This window comes from Lathyrus oleraceus, chromosome 4 (assembly GCF_024323335.1).
Source record: "Lathyrus oleraceus cultivar Zhongwan6 chromosome 4, CAAS_Psat_ZW6_1.0, whole genome shotgun sequence".
Lineage (NCBI taxonomy): Eukaryota > Viridiplantae > Streptophyta > Magnoliopsida > Fabales > Fabaceae > Lathyrus > Lathyrus oleraceus.
This window is the reverse complement of record NC_066582.1, coordinates 130,170,809-130,186,796: the sequence shown is the minus strand read 5'-3', so window position 1 is coordinate 130,186,796 and position 15,988 is coordinate 130,170,809. Positions and strand designations below refer to the sequence as shown.

The 15,988-nt window shown below is 37.7% G+C and overlaps 2 protein-coding genes across 4 annotated transcripts; one reads left to right on the top strand and one right to left on the bottom strand.

The window, feature by feature from the left end:
- Positions 1-919: 919 nt before the first annotated feature.
- On the bottom strand, positions 920-5,270 carry LOC127074020 (protein STICHEL-like 2). 3 transcript variants are annotated; one of them, XM_051015276.1, is made up of 6 exons: positions 5,097-5,270; positions 2,848-4,350; positions 2,535-2,754; positions 2,248-2,433; positions 1,800-2,021; positions 920-1,726 (listed from the first exon to the last, which is right to left on the bottom strand). In XM_051015276.1, the coding sequence occupies exons 2-6, from the start codon at positions 4,324-4,326 to the stop codon at positions 1,068-1,070; spliced, it is 2,766 nt and encodes a 921-aa protein (XP_050871233.1). In that variant the 5' UTR covers positions 4,327-4,350; positions 5,097-5,270; the 3' UTR covers positions 920-1,067. The 3 variants fall into 3 exon arrangements, with proteins under 3 accessions (XP_050871233.1, XP_050871232.1, XP_050871234.1); XM_051015275.1 differs by lacking the exon at positions 5,097-5,270 and adding an exon at positions 4,665-5,063; XM_051015277.1 differs by lacking the exon at positions 5,097-5,270 and adding an exon at positions 4,585-4,650.
- A 3,019-nt stretch (positions 5,271-8,289) lies between these two features.
- LOC127136358 (uncharacterized) lies at positions 8,290-9,285 on the top strand. The gene has a single exon (XM_051062925.1). It carries the CDS (start codon positions 8,290-8,292, stop codon positions 9,283-9,285), a length of 996 nt encoding a protein of 331 aa, XP_050918882.1.
- The last annotated feature ends 6,703 nt before the right edge of the window (positions 9,286-15,988 follow it).

Below are 15,988 nucleotides of genomic sequence, written 5' to 3'. Positions count from 1 at the left end.
CGGGGGATAATGGACACTGAGAAGCATGAGGAGCCAAAGGAGTTGTAGTCCGACATACACAGTAGTTTATAATAGTTGTACTTTGGATTCGTTATGGATTTTATTTTATTTTCACTTCATTCTACTTTATTTATGTCATTTTTGGACCATCTGAATTTATATGTTAATTTTTTTGCATATCGATTGTATGGTTTAAATCGCATCATATAACAAGATTCTTAACATTTATAAATCATCAATTTCATTTGCGTAACCATAAAACAAACATAACATGCACTATTCGGATAGGATACAGAGATGTATCTCCGTAAACCCTAGACGAATAAGTATCTTTGGAATAATAAACGTGTAAAATGTCATTCAGAGTGAGATTTATGGTGTACGTTTTAAAATATTTCGGAGATACATCTCTAAATTAATTAACGTTTTAATTAAAGACAAGATTTTCTATTAAGGTATTTTCCCATCCTATAGGATGGGATAAGAAATTCCTTTTCGTTTAAGCCTACTAAGAAGACAGTCCAAAATAGTTGTTAGGTTGACTCGATCGACCCAGTTAGCTAAGGCAGTGAAGGAGGTGTAATTGTCAGCTACACGGGTGTTTTAAGTAAGTTTGAAAAGGACCTAGCTAGGTGATTCATATGGGGAAGTCCTAAACTCCATTTCTAGGGATTGACTCAGTCCGGCCCAGGATTCGAAAGGGTTGGTTTGGTCATCATCTGAAACCAAGGTACCACATCTTTCTCCATGTGAATCGCTGCTATGGTGATTCTTTGTGCATCATGTGTTGAATAATAATCAAAGAATTGATCAGATTTAAAAATCCAGTTGAATCCATCAAATTTTGAGAAATCGAGTTTAACATTTCTTGTCGAATGGAAATGAGGGTGTCGGTGAGGTTGTAGTGTCAGAAAAAAAATCAACAGAACAAAAAGTGGCACTTCCAATATTATGTTTCACATAAATTATATCCTAACACTAAGACAATTGATCATAATACAATAAAAAAACAAAACTACTTTTCCTCAGAAGCTTCGGTTCAGCTGTTAAGATCATAGTTACAAGTTTCAGTACATTTGTACTTGAGGATTGATAAAACAAAAATCCTTCTGTTTTGAAGCATATGAAGTAGAGAATTTTCTATGAAGCCAGAGCGTTCGAGGAAAACAGTTTGTCCGATTATTATTATCAAAATCAACGGCCGATGAAGCAAGATGTTCGTAATTGCACTCTTCTCCCTTGACAGAATCATCTCTAGAAAAAGAATTCCTTGGAGTCGTCTCTTGATCTATTATCCTATTCAAAAATATTTTCCCCGAGCTTAGTAAATTCCCTTCGCAGCTTCTCAGAGTTTTTACAACCTCCATTCCGTGGTAGGACTCGAGGGGAGGAGGCACACGAGATCCGCAAACTGAGGAGCGAGATAGAGGTTTTTGGTCCATCATCATAGGCTTTTGAGAGATGCAATCAGCATAGTCTGATTCACATCCTTGTTCTTCGGATGATAGTGATTTTCGAAGAATTCTGCGCGAACAGTTAAAGAAATTGAAAGAAGACCTCTTCAACTTTGCATACTTGGAATCTGAAGTACAAGGTATATGATTGATTCTGAGCTCAATGTTACATCCTAATATGAACTGTAGGAAACTTGCAATCTGTTTCCATGACTTTTCAGCTTTAGCTACATCGACACGGTGGTGGAATTCCAACTCCACCACTGCAAGACCTGAAAATTATAGCGCATTTCATTAAATTAGAGTCACGGGGACATAAAGGCGTAAGTAAAGTTATATATGTACCTTGATTAATACAAACCGAGGACAACTTCCCTTGCTTCCGGAGAAAAGCTTTGAGCCTTCTAGATTGACATATGTCTGTAGCTTTATACCATATCGAATCCAACGCCGCCTTGTCATCCTCTTGAACTTCTATTTTATATGACTTCTCATCACACTTGCCTGTCGCAATCGCAAGATGCTTCAAACTTTCACCTGTAGATGATGTACTGCATAAATCACCATCTGCAAACATTCAAAGACAAATTTAGAATGAGCGATTGTACCAGATCAAACAAAACGTACTATTAATAAAGTTGAGAATTGTCTTGGAACGCAAGAAAGAACGTCAAACCAAACAAACTATTAATAAAGTTGAGAGTTGATGTTATGCTAGATGGAAAGCTAGAAATCATTGCTTTATAGAAGAATTAACTTTGGGGCTGAAATCACTTTTAGAGCTAGAACATACCTCTATTAGATGCAGCTGTCACACACAACTTGGTATCATTTGCATCTACAGAGGAATATTCTAAAGAGCTTAACTGTAGAAGAGCTGCAGTGAACCATGTTGTTTGATTCTTAGAAATTCTCAACTGCTTCTCTGTTTCGGAAAGTATTCTTAATGCATGACTAAGTTTATGCATGTTTGCTTCCGCTAGACGATGAAAAAAATAATCAATCAGACAACGGAAATAGGACTGAAATAAAAATCTAATACACACCAAGTTTATACATAATATATTCGAAAGCACTTACAAATATGTCGATCGGAAAATCTTCTTCTGATCTCAGAACCACCAAGTTCACATTTCCCGGCAAGAATGTCCATAATAAGATTTGCAAGCTGAGATGTAAGTTGTAAAGGATCTATCCTTGACCTCAACAACTCCCGAGCTCTTATGACGGTATTTGTAGTGTCGGATGACAAAGACAGGTCCAGCAAATCAAGCAATTCGTCATCAGAAATGACACCAGTCTGCAGAAGAACAAGGAACAAGACCGAATATTAAGGAATACATACATATACTGTTATACAAATATATATGTATACAACAAAGCACGAACTTACAAGTTCATAGACTAAGGAAATTGTGACTTTTTTACCAAGCAAACTTAGCTGATCAAGCATCATTTCTGCATCCCTAAGAGAGCCACAGGATTTAGCAGCAATGAAATTCAAAGCATTTTGCTCAGATTCAAGACCCTCTTCAGCACATATTCTTTTCAATCTGCTTGCAATGTCGGCATCTTTAATCTTTGTAAAGTGATACCTCTGAGCCCGAGAAACCGCGCTTCGTGGAAGCTTATCCAAATCAGGAGTGACCATCACAAAAACCACATGTTGAGAAACACTCCCTAAGCTATTCAAAAGAGTCGCCCATGTTTCCTTATTCAATAACTGGCATTCGTCGATAATGAACACCTTAAAACGCGACAAATCTGGAGCTGTTGCGCATGCGTTCTTAACGAGGGATTTAATCTTGTCTGAACGATTAATTCTTAGAGAGTCAACTTCCTTAACATCTTTACTTCTTCCAGAAAAAAACGAAACACATTCTCTACATAAACCACACGGCCTTTGCTCGTCGAGAGAGAGGCAATTCAGTGCAGCAGCAAATATCCTCGATGCGGAGGTTTTTCCCGTGCCACGAGGACCATGGAAGAGATAAAACGACGCTATCCTTCCTCTAGAGATGGCACCCAAAAGTGACTTCCCAACCACATTTTGTCCGACCAAATCATTGAAAGATTTCGGCCTGAATTTCATAGATAAACTCCTTGGAGTTTCAAGCATTGGACTAATCTCACCACCAATGTGTCTCATGCTTTTATGTCCATAAAGATCTGTCTCATTAACACGCTGCAACATCAAGGGAAGTTCTTCCATTTCAGAATAATGATTCGAGTCTCTAAACCTCGGTGATTTCGACCAACAACAGCTTATTCCACATCCACTGTAATCAACTAAAACATCATCAACATCTCGAGGTGTTTGTGTCGAGGCACTATAAGCTGACATAGCATCACGAACCGAAAGGCATGGACTCTCAACACTCTTTCTATCACCACCCATCAATTCAAATGGCTTCACTTGATTCTTGCGCATAAACTTCCTGGTTGATTTTGAGTAATCTACTCTCCCTGATTGCGACGACGACAACGCAGTCGATAAATAGTATGATTCTCCATCCTTCAAATGATTACTAGAAGGAATCACATAAGCCAAATCCAATCCTTTAGCCTCATGGTTACTACAACAGCTTTCTTTCGGCGACTTATTCCCGAAAACACCTTGCTGCTTAGGATTAGAGTAAATTATCTCATCATCTAACCCCTTTGACCTTAAGCAACCATTATCATCAAACTCACATGCATAAGGAGCATCAAGAAACCTAAGAGAAATCCCATTTCCCCAATGCTCGTTATCAATCAAAGGAGAGAGTTTGCTTATACCATTTGTTGAAGGGTCCCTCAATGACCTTACTCTCCTCAATGCTACAAGAGTTTTAGAAATAGGAACATCAACAGAATGCCTCCTACCATCCATCAGAAACAACAGTACAAAACCAACCTACAAGAGAATGAAAAACATCAAAAAGAGAAAACCAGAAAGAAAAACAAACCCATGTATCAAAATACAAACTTGGCACAGAAAATAAGAATAAAATAGAAACCCTTTATTATTACATTCCTAAAAAGTATAAAAATGAAATTTTTGGAGTCAAAATCAAAAACAAAGTTTAGGGAAATAAATAGTACACTAATGAAAATCAAAATGGGGATAAAAAGTTAGCTACTTTCTTACAGTAAGCTTTGAAGGACAAAAGAAACGGGAAATGAAGAACAGAAAAAGAGCAAATATTAAGGATGATTCATAGTTGTTACCTCAACAGAAAAATGTAGTACTGTTTCATTTGCGTCAGAATTAGAAAGAAAAAAAATAACGGGGGAAGAAAAAAAGAGAATCTTTAGTTCAAATTTAAATTAAAAAATAAGAGTGATTGAAAGAAACAACATGAAACGACAAAGTTGAGTTAAGGAAAAAAATAAATAAAGAAACCAAAAACTGAGGAAAAAGCTAAAAACGATGTTGAATGAAGTGGCGTAGAAAATGGGTCGTTGTGAAACCCGAAGTTTGAAAGGGTAACGAAGGTGTTTTTGCATTGAAGAGGTGAAAGTGAGGGGGTAAAATGGTAAAATGTGGTAGTAAATGTGAGCGGGGTAGTGACAGGAGAGAGTGAATAAATGTGAAAGTTTGTCGCTGTGATAATTGAATTTGAATGAATGAATGAATGAATAGGGAGAGAGAGTTATTACATTCTAGATAGAAGGTTGTTTTGTTGTGTTTCTAGCAATGGGTGATAATGTGGCAGTGCAGGTGCAGGTGGGGGGTGAAGGAAATTCAGACTTTTTGCAGAAATGTGGGGATATACATGTTTTCTGTTGAGTTATTGTAACACCTTGGTTAAATTGAATGGAGAAGAAAAGTTGATGGATATGCCGAGGTTAACATTTTTAGTTTCAAATTTCAAAACTTGTTATCCGATCTAACATTAATTTGGTTGATCATGGAAAGAGTTTTATATGGAACCATCCAACACAAAGTTTATTGACGTGTTGCATGTGTGATATTTAAATACGAAATTTTGAAATAAGTATACTCTTAAATTTTTGAAATAAAAAAATCAGTTGAGAGTCGGACGGATGTCAAAAATGTCAAAGAATTAAATATTCATGATCCAAGATATTTTATAATCGTATATTCATCTAAAATTTTAAGACAATACAAGAATGAGTAATTTTTCTTATATATTAAATATATTATCCATTTATATATTTAAATTAATTGAAAATGGATGAAATTTTAGATATATAAAAGAGGTGACAGATACTCTCATTGTATGTTTTGGGTGAATGTGTAGTGTTAAGATAACTTATCATAAGAGGATCCAATGGTGGAACGATGCTAGCGATGACAAGCAGAAGGTTAGTAGGAAAGTGTAGCCCGTGAAAAACAAGGATGGAGATAAATCATATGTAGGCCTTTAGATTCACAAAGTTTTGGAAACCATAATGGCCTTCAAGACATGAACTATCCATCATATTTCTAGAGTCCATAATGAAAAAGTCCATAATTTGGTCAAAAAAGTCATATGGGAAAAAATCTGATATGTTTCAATAGTGGACATAAATCCATTAAGGATTTTGACATTGAATAAAATTGATTTATCTTTTTTTTTCAATCTTTTAGATCCTGAACATTTAGTCCATTGATACCTCTGGCGATTTTCGAACTCTCCATCAAGTGGTATCAGAACCATGGTTAAGTTCGGTGGATGAGCTAAAGTGGAGCCCTAATATGGATCAAAGTTATTGTTGGAATTCAAATGTGAATGATTATATCTCACTTCGACTATAACTGGAGAAAATACTGAATATATAAGAGAAGTGTCTCACACCCTCATTGCTTCGAGGATCTCTTTAATCCTTAATGTTTAGTCCATTGATATAAGAGAAGTGTCCCACACAAACTTTTTTTCTAATACTATTTATAACATGACTTTTGCCTCAAATACATTATTTCTCAAATGAGTAATTACAAGTCAAGTGCAATTACATATAACCGAGTATTGATTAATATTTATGAACAACATTGTTGAAATTTTGAGTTTTAACTCATGGTTTGGTAATCCCGGTGTTAGTTGGAGATTTCGACCATTAAGTTGAAGTTCTTTGAAAATATAATGTTTTGGAGAATAATATAAAAATGGCTTTGTCGAAGCTATTTTATTAAATCCTTTTCTTGGGAGAAAGGACCTTCCTGTCGAAGCTTAATACTTAGAAGATTTTTTTTGATCTCCACAAGTTCTATTCGACAACGCATTGGCAGTTTCGAAGCTTCGAGCGGGAAGGATTTGAAATTCAAACGAAGTAGTTTCGTCAGGCAAACGCGTGGAAGCATCTGAGACACACAATGTTTGAAAATGTCGAACGTGGCAATCATCTGTGTAGAGACCGTTAGGGCCGAATTGTTATAAATAGGAGTCTTAGTTTTCAGATTTGGTGTGTTCAAACTGATATACAAAATTCACTAAAAATACTCAAAGTACCGGAGCGAGAGAAACGAGTCTTTGCTGAAAATGTATGTATGAAGAACACCATGATTACATTTCATGTTATCTTTTTTATGCAAGTTATTTAAACTAAAACCATTTACTGTCTTTTCTTCTGTCGAATTGCCCTTATTTTCAGTATTTCATCATTACTTTTACCTTTGCATTTACATTTCGTCAAACCTTCATTTCCAGCACTTTCTCAAACTTAAAACTTTTACTTCAAGTTATTTATCTTTACTTTTTGCCAATTACCTTTATGATCTTAAAAGAACCTTTTTACAAAATCACTACCATTTATCCTTTGTCTTTAAAGTCATAAATTTCGTTTAGAGTTATTATCGAAACACCTTTTACCATTCATAAACCAGAGACAAACTCAATCATGAGTCAAATCACCATAATACTAGTTCTTGAGACACATGTCCTAGGATCAATCTAGTTGATCCTGTAAGTTACCAAGATTTATAATATTAGAGGACTAGCGATTGTTTGTCAGAAATTACTGGTAAACAAATTGGCACGCCCAGTGGGACGGTGTCAAAAGAACTGTTAATTATAATAGTTTGCTTTACTTTTACAATACAAAATTGTTGTTATTCTTTTGGGTTAAAAAACCATAGTGTTGTATGAACCTTAGAAGTGGTAAGATAGCCAACAATTCGCAACCTATAACCAAAAGAAAAAACACAAAAAAGATGGTTAATACAACCAGTCAAGGGGAACAATTTCCTCCCCAAGGAACAGGCACAATCAGAGCAAATTCGATTGATGCACCCACTGAGATCCCTAGTGCACATGCCATACCAACATCTCGATCCATGGCCTTAAATAATTCGACAACAATGCCTATTATGTCAAGCGTAGCAGACATTTCTGCAAATTCAACCCCTAGGGCACCAGGATTTGAGAATTTTAGGCCTTTGAGAGAATACCCATATGGAATGCCATCTACTGCCATGGCAGGACTTCAAAATAATACTTCCATATATACTCAACCCCATAATACAGTTATTTCGCCAATTCAAAATTTTGGTTCTGGCATGAACCATGTAGGTCGAAATACCCAAGGAGTCTCCACCCTATTACCTACCCTTACAACGAATAACCAGGCAGCCTTTAGACAACAAATGGATGCTAGTAACCATGATATGGTAGGAGTTCTTGCCAGAGAAATGAATACCATTTTTTCTCCCCTAATACAGAATTTAAATAGGACTAACAATGATAATGCCCAAACATACCAACAACTGTCAGCGCAGATGGGGCGCATAGCAGATTTCCTAGGCGCCCCTCAGTCCTCTGTTCGACGCAGACCAAACCAAGTTATAATCTAGGAAGAAGAACCAACTATAAATCAGGTTCGACCACCTAGACAAGCGCCTGACGAAAGGGTCATGGGGGCAAGATTAGAACAACAGTCAGTTCGACAGGAAGTCCCTGAAGAACAACCTAGGAGAGTAATAATGGTTAATAGAGACCAGGATGCAGATGAAGTAATTCATAGGGTTAGGCGAGAAAACATGATGGAAAATGACTTAACTACTATGATAGAGAGAATCATGGCCCAGAATGGTCTGAATACAGGACTTCGACGGCCAAATTATTCCTCTCCTTTATCAGAATACGTCCTACAAACTGAATTACCAAGGGGTTGTAAAATCCTTAAGTTCACCAAATTCTCAGGGGACACTAGTGAACCCACTATAGAACACATAGCCAGATACATGACTGGGGCAGGGGATTTGGCGAACAGTGAGAACCTAAGAATGAAATATTTCCCCAGTTCTTTAACGAAGAATGCCTTCACGTGGTTTACAACTTTGCCACCAAATTCCATAGATACTTGGCCTCATTTGGAAAGATTGTTTCATGAACAATTCTACATGGGCCAAACTAAGATAAGTCTTAAGGAGTTAGCCAGTATCAAAAGAAAATTCACTGAACCTATAGATGATTCTCTGAATAAGTTTCGTTTGTTGAAATCTAGAGGCTTTACAATAGTGTCTGAACATGAGTTGGTCGAAATGGTCGCTAGAGGTTTAGACTATTCCATTAGGAAAAAGTTAGATACCCAGTATCTAAGAGATATGGCCCAATTAGCAGACAGGGTTCGACAAGTCGAACGTTTAAAAGCTGAAAAGGCCAGAGCGAATAAGAGTTATAAGAAAGAAAGGGTTGCTTATGTCGAATTCGAAGATGGGGAGTCTGAAATCTCTAATGACCCTTATGGTCTCGAGGAATTCGAAGTAGATTTGGCTGAATTAAAAGAAGCGACACCTTATGCTTGTAAATTACTTACACCTTCGAATGGCAGGAACCCTGTCGAAACTAAAAAGAATGATAGATTTCCTAAAAATACTTACACATTTGATGTTACCAAATGTGAATAAATCTTCGATTTATTAGTAAAAGATGGCCAAATGATAGTTCCTCCTAATACCAAAATTCCTCCGTTAGAACAACGGAAGAGAAGAGGCTTCTATAAATATCATAATTTTTTAGGCCATAAAACCTCACAATGCTTTCTTTTTAGGGATCTTATTCAGAATGCAATTAAGGATGGCCGCCTCAAGTTCGCTGACAAGGGAAAAAACCAGATGAAGGTTGATGCTGACCCCCTCAACATTGCTGACACAAATTATGCTGAACCTATCGAAATCAACATGATTGACATGGTAGAAGTGGAGGTTGTGAAGGAAACAGAAGCTGAAGGCTATGTGCTAGTTGGAAAGCAGGCTACTGATGGCCTAAATAATGATGTTCCCTTTGGAATTTTTGTCGAAGGTGAACAGGTTTCTAATGTCGAACCAAAGGTCACTGAAGGTCTTAATGGGAAGGAAATTGAGGCTACTGAGGTCCTAAGGAAGAAATTTGAGGAAATTTCAATTGCTGATGGCGCCAATCTAGGTGTCAACATGGTGGATCTGAACCACCCCCCCCCCCCCCCCCAGAAATGGAGGAAGTGGAGAGGTGTCTGAAGATAGAGCAAGAGGGAATGCAGTTTGGCTACCCTGAAGCTAATGAGAGCCTACGTGAATACATGCGGAGGTGTCACAAAAGAAATTCTGACATGCTGTTGTGCCCAAGGTGTAGCATCATGATGTGTCGAAGGGTGGCTGAGGACTATGAAAGATGGCAACGAACTAAGACTGAGAGAAATTGGAGAAAGGAAAGCCAACTACTGAAGGTGTATCCCAAGCCTGGAGAAAGCCTTCTTAGTTTTATTGTGCATTGCTACAAGTACGGGACAAAATGCTTGATGTGTCCCAAATGTGGGGCAGTTTACAACAAGGAACTGACTGAGGCGTTCGAGAGAATTCCATCTAACCAAGGTTGGAATGGACACGGAGGTAACCCGAATATGTACATATTCGACAAGAGGGGAGTTCCTAGGAGGCAAGACAACCCTCACCCAAGGGCGAAAAGAGTTATGTTTAAACTTCCGGCAGAAGTCCCTGAGGACAAATGGACTCAGGCGGGGTCGAAGAAGGGAAAGTGAAGAAGTTTTGAGAATGGAGGAAGAACCTCTTGGGCATATAGAAAATAGTTCCAGGCATCTAAGAGAGAGACTATCAGACTGGAGAACTACAAAGGAAAGAATCCCATGTTAAGGTCCCAGTGGAGAAGGCATCAGAGGTTGAGGAAGGCTAAAAGAGAGATGACTTCAAGGGAGATTGGAGAATCCAGCAACATCAAGGTTCCCCCAAATGTTACAAATTCGACCAAACCCCATGTGGGAAGGAAGTTGTTTCCAGATGAAAACAAAAATCAGAAAGTTCAGGAGGAACAAATAAGAGAGGAAGAAATGCTCACTGACGACTTTGAGTCCGATGGAGTGTCATCTGTTAATATGAACTGCAATGTGGTCTCAGTTCTGCCATACGAATATAATCAGGAGACGAAGATTGAAGATAATGAGGAAGCGGATGCTGTGGAGATGGCGAAGCATAAATCTGTGTGTTACTATGTTCTCAACAATGGCGCTGTCGAAGAGCAAAACGCTCTTTTTGAAAGGCCTCACAAAGGGATGCAGAACCATCTCAAGCCCCTATACATTAGAGCTAAAGTTGAACATGTGGGGGTGAAGAAAGTTCTGGTGGACGGAGGAGCAGCAGTCAATCTGATGCCTCAATTCATGTTGAAAAAGATAGGTATGTTCGACACTGATGTTAAACCTCACAATATGGTATTGTCGAACTATGAGGGTAAGATAGGACAGACTTTGGGTGTTATACAAGTAGATCTGACTGTTGGATCAATCACAAGACCAACAATGTTCATGGTGATACCTGTGAAGGCGAATTACAACTTGCTGCTAGGAAGGGAATGGATACATGTAATAGAGGCAGTTCCTTCGACCATGCATCAGAGGGTATCCATCTGGAGAGAAGATGGTGTAGTAGAAAATGTTGAAGCTGACCAAAGTTACTTCATGGCAGAAGTGAACCATGTAGATAAGAAGAACTTCGACAGGAACTTGGCTCATATAGGACCATGCCACCCAGCTGAAGATGGCTACGCCCCAAATAAAAATGCTCTGTATTTCTTGACTGTCCATCCCAATGGCTTTCAGGGGGATAGGGAAATTATGAGGGACCCAGAAGAAGGGGAATCATCTGAAATACGGCCAACAGGCTGGGATGAAGACCTGTATTATGCCTGAGTCTTCTTTTTTCGAAAAGATTTCGGCCTACATGGCTGAGAACAAAAGAAAAGCGGATCTCGAAGCCGAGATAACTAACATGGCTGACGAAACCACATATGGTGAAATTTATAATACAGGACCTGGGGAGTACTTTAAACCAAAACCCCCTGACGAACAGGTGCCCATGGAATTAACAGACCAGAGGTTAGATGCCATCTATGACGAAGAGCCTCTAGGATTCGAAAAAGATCCAGTAACATCGAGTGCGAAGATGTTAGCGTAAGATCCTCTTGAAGAAATTGATCTTGGAGATGGGAGTTCGAAAAGAATCACCTACATCAGCACTAAACTGGACCCCAAGTTGAAAGTAAGAGTAATTGAACTGCTTAGAGAAAACAAAGATTGTTTTGATTGGGACTATGACGAGATGCCTGGTTTGAAGAGGGACCTGGTCGAATTGAAGCTGCCTATCAAGGATGGCAAGAAGCCCATCAAGCAGACTCCAAGGAGATTCTCCCCAGAGATCCTCTCAAAGATCAAAAAAGAGGTCGAAAGACTTCTTCAATGCAATTTCATCAGGACCACAAGGTATGTCGAATGGATTGCAAACATAGTTCCTGTAATTAAGAAAAATGGCTCTTTAAGAGTATGTATAGATTTTCGTGATCTAAATGCAGTAACTCCTAAAGATGAGTATCCAATGCCTGTGGCAGAAATGCTGGTGGACTCAGCTGCAGGCTATGAATATCTCAGCATGCTTGATGGATACTCTGGCTATAACCAAATTTTCATTGCTGAAGAGGATGTTTCCAAAACAGCCTTTCGATGTCCAGGGGCAATAGGCACTTATGAGTGGATATTTATGCCCTTTCGTTTAAAAAATGCTAGGGCAACATACCAGCGGGCAATGAATTCTATATTCCATGATTATATAGAGACATTTATGCAAGTTTACATAGATGATATTGTGATAAAATCTATATCAGACGAAGATCATCTAACCCATCTCAGCCAATCATTCGAAAGAATGAGAAAACATGGCTTAAAGATGAATCCTCTTAAATGTGCACTCTTTGTGCAGGCTGGAGATTTTCTGGGCTTTGTGGTCCATAAAAAGGGGATAGAAATCAATCAGAATAAGATGAAGGCTATTATGAAGACCAAAGCACCATCAACTAAGAAAGAATCAATCATTATTAGGAAAGATAAACTTCCTGAGAAGATTCATCTCAAACTTAAATGGTCGAACTCAAGCCTTCTCTCCCCTTCTACGCCTGAAACAAGGGAAGTTCGAATGGAATGATGAACATCAAAAGGCATTCGACAAGATCAAGCATTATCTGACGAATCCTCCTATCTTGGAACCACCATGTGGGAAGAAGCCTATGAGACTGTATATATCAGCCTCCGACACTACTATAGGTAGCATGTTGGCACAAGAGAATGAAGATGGCGTCGAAAGAGCCATTTATTATCTTAGTAGGGTTTTAAATGATGCAGAAACTAGATACACTTCAATAGAAAAGTTGTGTCTTTGTTTGCATTTCTCTTGTACTAAAATCAAGTATTAAATAAAATGTATTTATTTATATGTCTCTTCGCACTTTGATGTCATTAAGTATATGTTTTCGAAGCCAATAATGCACAGTCGAATTGACAAATGGGCATTAGCCCTCATTGAATACTCTTTAGCCTTTATGCCTTTAAGAGCAATGAAGGGACAAATAGTATCAGACTTTATTGTAGACCACGCAGTGGTCGAAAGTCCTCAACTTCAAGTTGAGTTAAAACCTTGGAGATTATTCTTCAACGGTTCCACTCATAAGGATGGAAGTGGAGTTGGGATCATGATAATTTCTCCTGATGGAATTCCAACAAAACTCAAATATAGAATCGAAGGTCCTATTTATTCTAACAACGAGGTAGAATATGAAGCCCTCATTGTAGGACTTGAGGCTTTGTTGGAATTGGGGGCAACTAGGGTCGAAATTAAAGGAGACTTAAAATTAGTAATTAAGCAACTAACGAAGGAGTACAAATGTATAAAAGAAATATTGATTATGTACTTCGTCATTACAAATAGGTTGCTCAAAAAATTTGAATACATAAACATAAAACATGTCCCTAGAATAAAAAACCAAGAAGCTAATGACTTAGCACAAATAGCTTCAGGGTATAGAATTTCAAAAGAGAAGCTAGAGGAACTTGTCGAAGTAAGAGGAAAAGCAATGGCTGCCAGATTGTCTCCGACAGATTTGGAAAACACTCAGTTAGGATATGATAACAAAGAAGAGTTTGAAGTACTGGCCATTTGTCGCACCTCAAAAATGCGTGATAATGCGATCCCTCGCGATAGGACGCGGAAAATAATGTTCGAAACAGAGTCGCCACCGAACTTTATTCATTCCAATGAAGGAATAGGAAAATATCGAGAAAACCGTTAAGTAAAAGGAATAATGGTCGTCGCAACCATATTCGGGTTCGGGAGTCGATTACGCAAGGGGAAGGTATTAGCACCCCTCACGTCCGTTGTACTCAACGGGAACCTCTTAGTCTGATTTTGCTATTTGACTGTTAATTGACCGTTTATCTGCTTGCTTCGAGTGATTAGAATTGATGGTAGATATGGGTGAAGACCTCATGAGGGGGAAATGGGAGGTTTTTTATTAGTGTGCTCGCGAAGATACAGCAATCTCCTGCCTACGTATCCTTATGGTGCAATAAGGAAATCAGAGCAATCGTAGTTCGGGCAACTACGGTTTTTTGTTGGTCTCTTTTAATGAACGACTGTGTAGGTCGGCGTTCTAAAGGCTAAACGCTGGCTTGTCTACTCTCGTGGGAGGCTTAAGCACTGGTTTGTTGTGCGCATTAGAAAGGATTGACAGTGTTCTTTTTGAAAGGGTTTTGGTCACGCGGGGGTGACAAGTTGATTTGATGTGTTTGGCTGTTTGATTGGTTTCGATCGCTCGGGGGCGAGAAGTTAGGTGTAATGTTGGAGATTTTTTTGGAGAACGACGAAAGATTGAGCAATGTGGTGTACGCCAATCGTCCAATTCTTTCGAGGAATAATAAGGCGACCGCCTTCTATTCCCTTTTCGTTCGAATTATTTTGAAAGTTGGTTTGTGGATGTTGAATACGCACGGTAGTGAGGCGTACGCCTCCTACTTGCTTATTCAAGGAATAACGAGGCGTACGCCACCTATTCCTTTACCCAAGTTTATTTAGCGTGTTTTAATCGGAAGTCGATAATTTGTGCAATATGGCGTACGCCAATTATCCAAATAATCGAGAGACTGTGAGGCGTACGCCTCCCATCTTTTATCATCCGAGGTTTAAATTGTAAAAGATATGTTTAGATGTTTGTATATGATTTACGAAAATAGTTTGAATTTGAATTGGTAGGTTTGGATTTATTTGATGATTTGAGCAATGTGGCGTACGCCAATTATTCAAATAATCAAGGAATGGTGAGGCGTACGCCTCCCATTCTCTATTGAAATTGTATAGTTTATTTTGTAAAAATTGTGTTTGATATGAAATGTGATTTGAAATTATACGATTGCGGTTTTGAATTGATGACGAAAACTCGAGCAATGTGGCGTACGCCAATTATTCGAATAATCGAAAGATAATGAGGCGTACGCCTCCTATCCTTATATTAACGGAAATTTAGAATTAAATGTATTTAGGATTTGTAGAAATAATTTGAAATAGTATGATTTGGAAAATAATTTGAATTTAGAAGTTATATTTGATTTTAAAAAGTGATTTGGGTTTAATTTTGATTACGAAAATTTGAGCAATGTGGCGTACGCCAATTGTTCGAATAATCAAAAGATAATAAGGCGTACGCCTCCTATCCTTAATTATCGGAGATTTAGAATCATATTAATTTGGACGAATGACTTAAATTGTTATGGTTTGGAAATAATTTGAATTTGGAATGTATAGTTGATTTTGAAAAGTGATTTGAAATTTAACCTTTTGTAGAGTTTTAATTGAGAGTAGGACCAATATTGTATCAAAGCAATTTAATTATATTAGCAAAAATGGTTTGTGTAACGACTTGGAAATTATTCTAAAATAATTAGAACTGCTAAGTTAAATGTAATTTCAACATGGCAACGATTTTTGAAAAGAGATAAAAACAAATGAAATCCTAACATAATTATTAATAACATTATCCTCCATGAAAAAGAATTAAATTTTTTTTATAGTTTTTTTTATAAAGAACAAACAAAACAAAACAAAAAAACTAATTATCCTTCTTGAAAACTAAATGGCTAGGCTTATCATGATAACCTGTTGATCATTTTTATTCTAACATAAATTTTTCATAACTTTAAATTGATAAGTTACAAAAAAAACAGCATGGAATAAGCCTACCACTGCAATGACCCGAAATTAACATGATTAAACCGCCATCACATGTATGTGTTGAAACGAG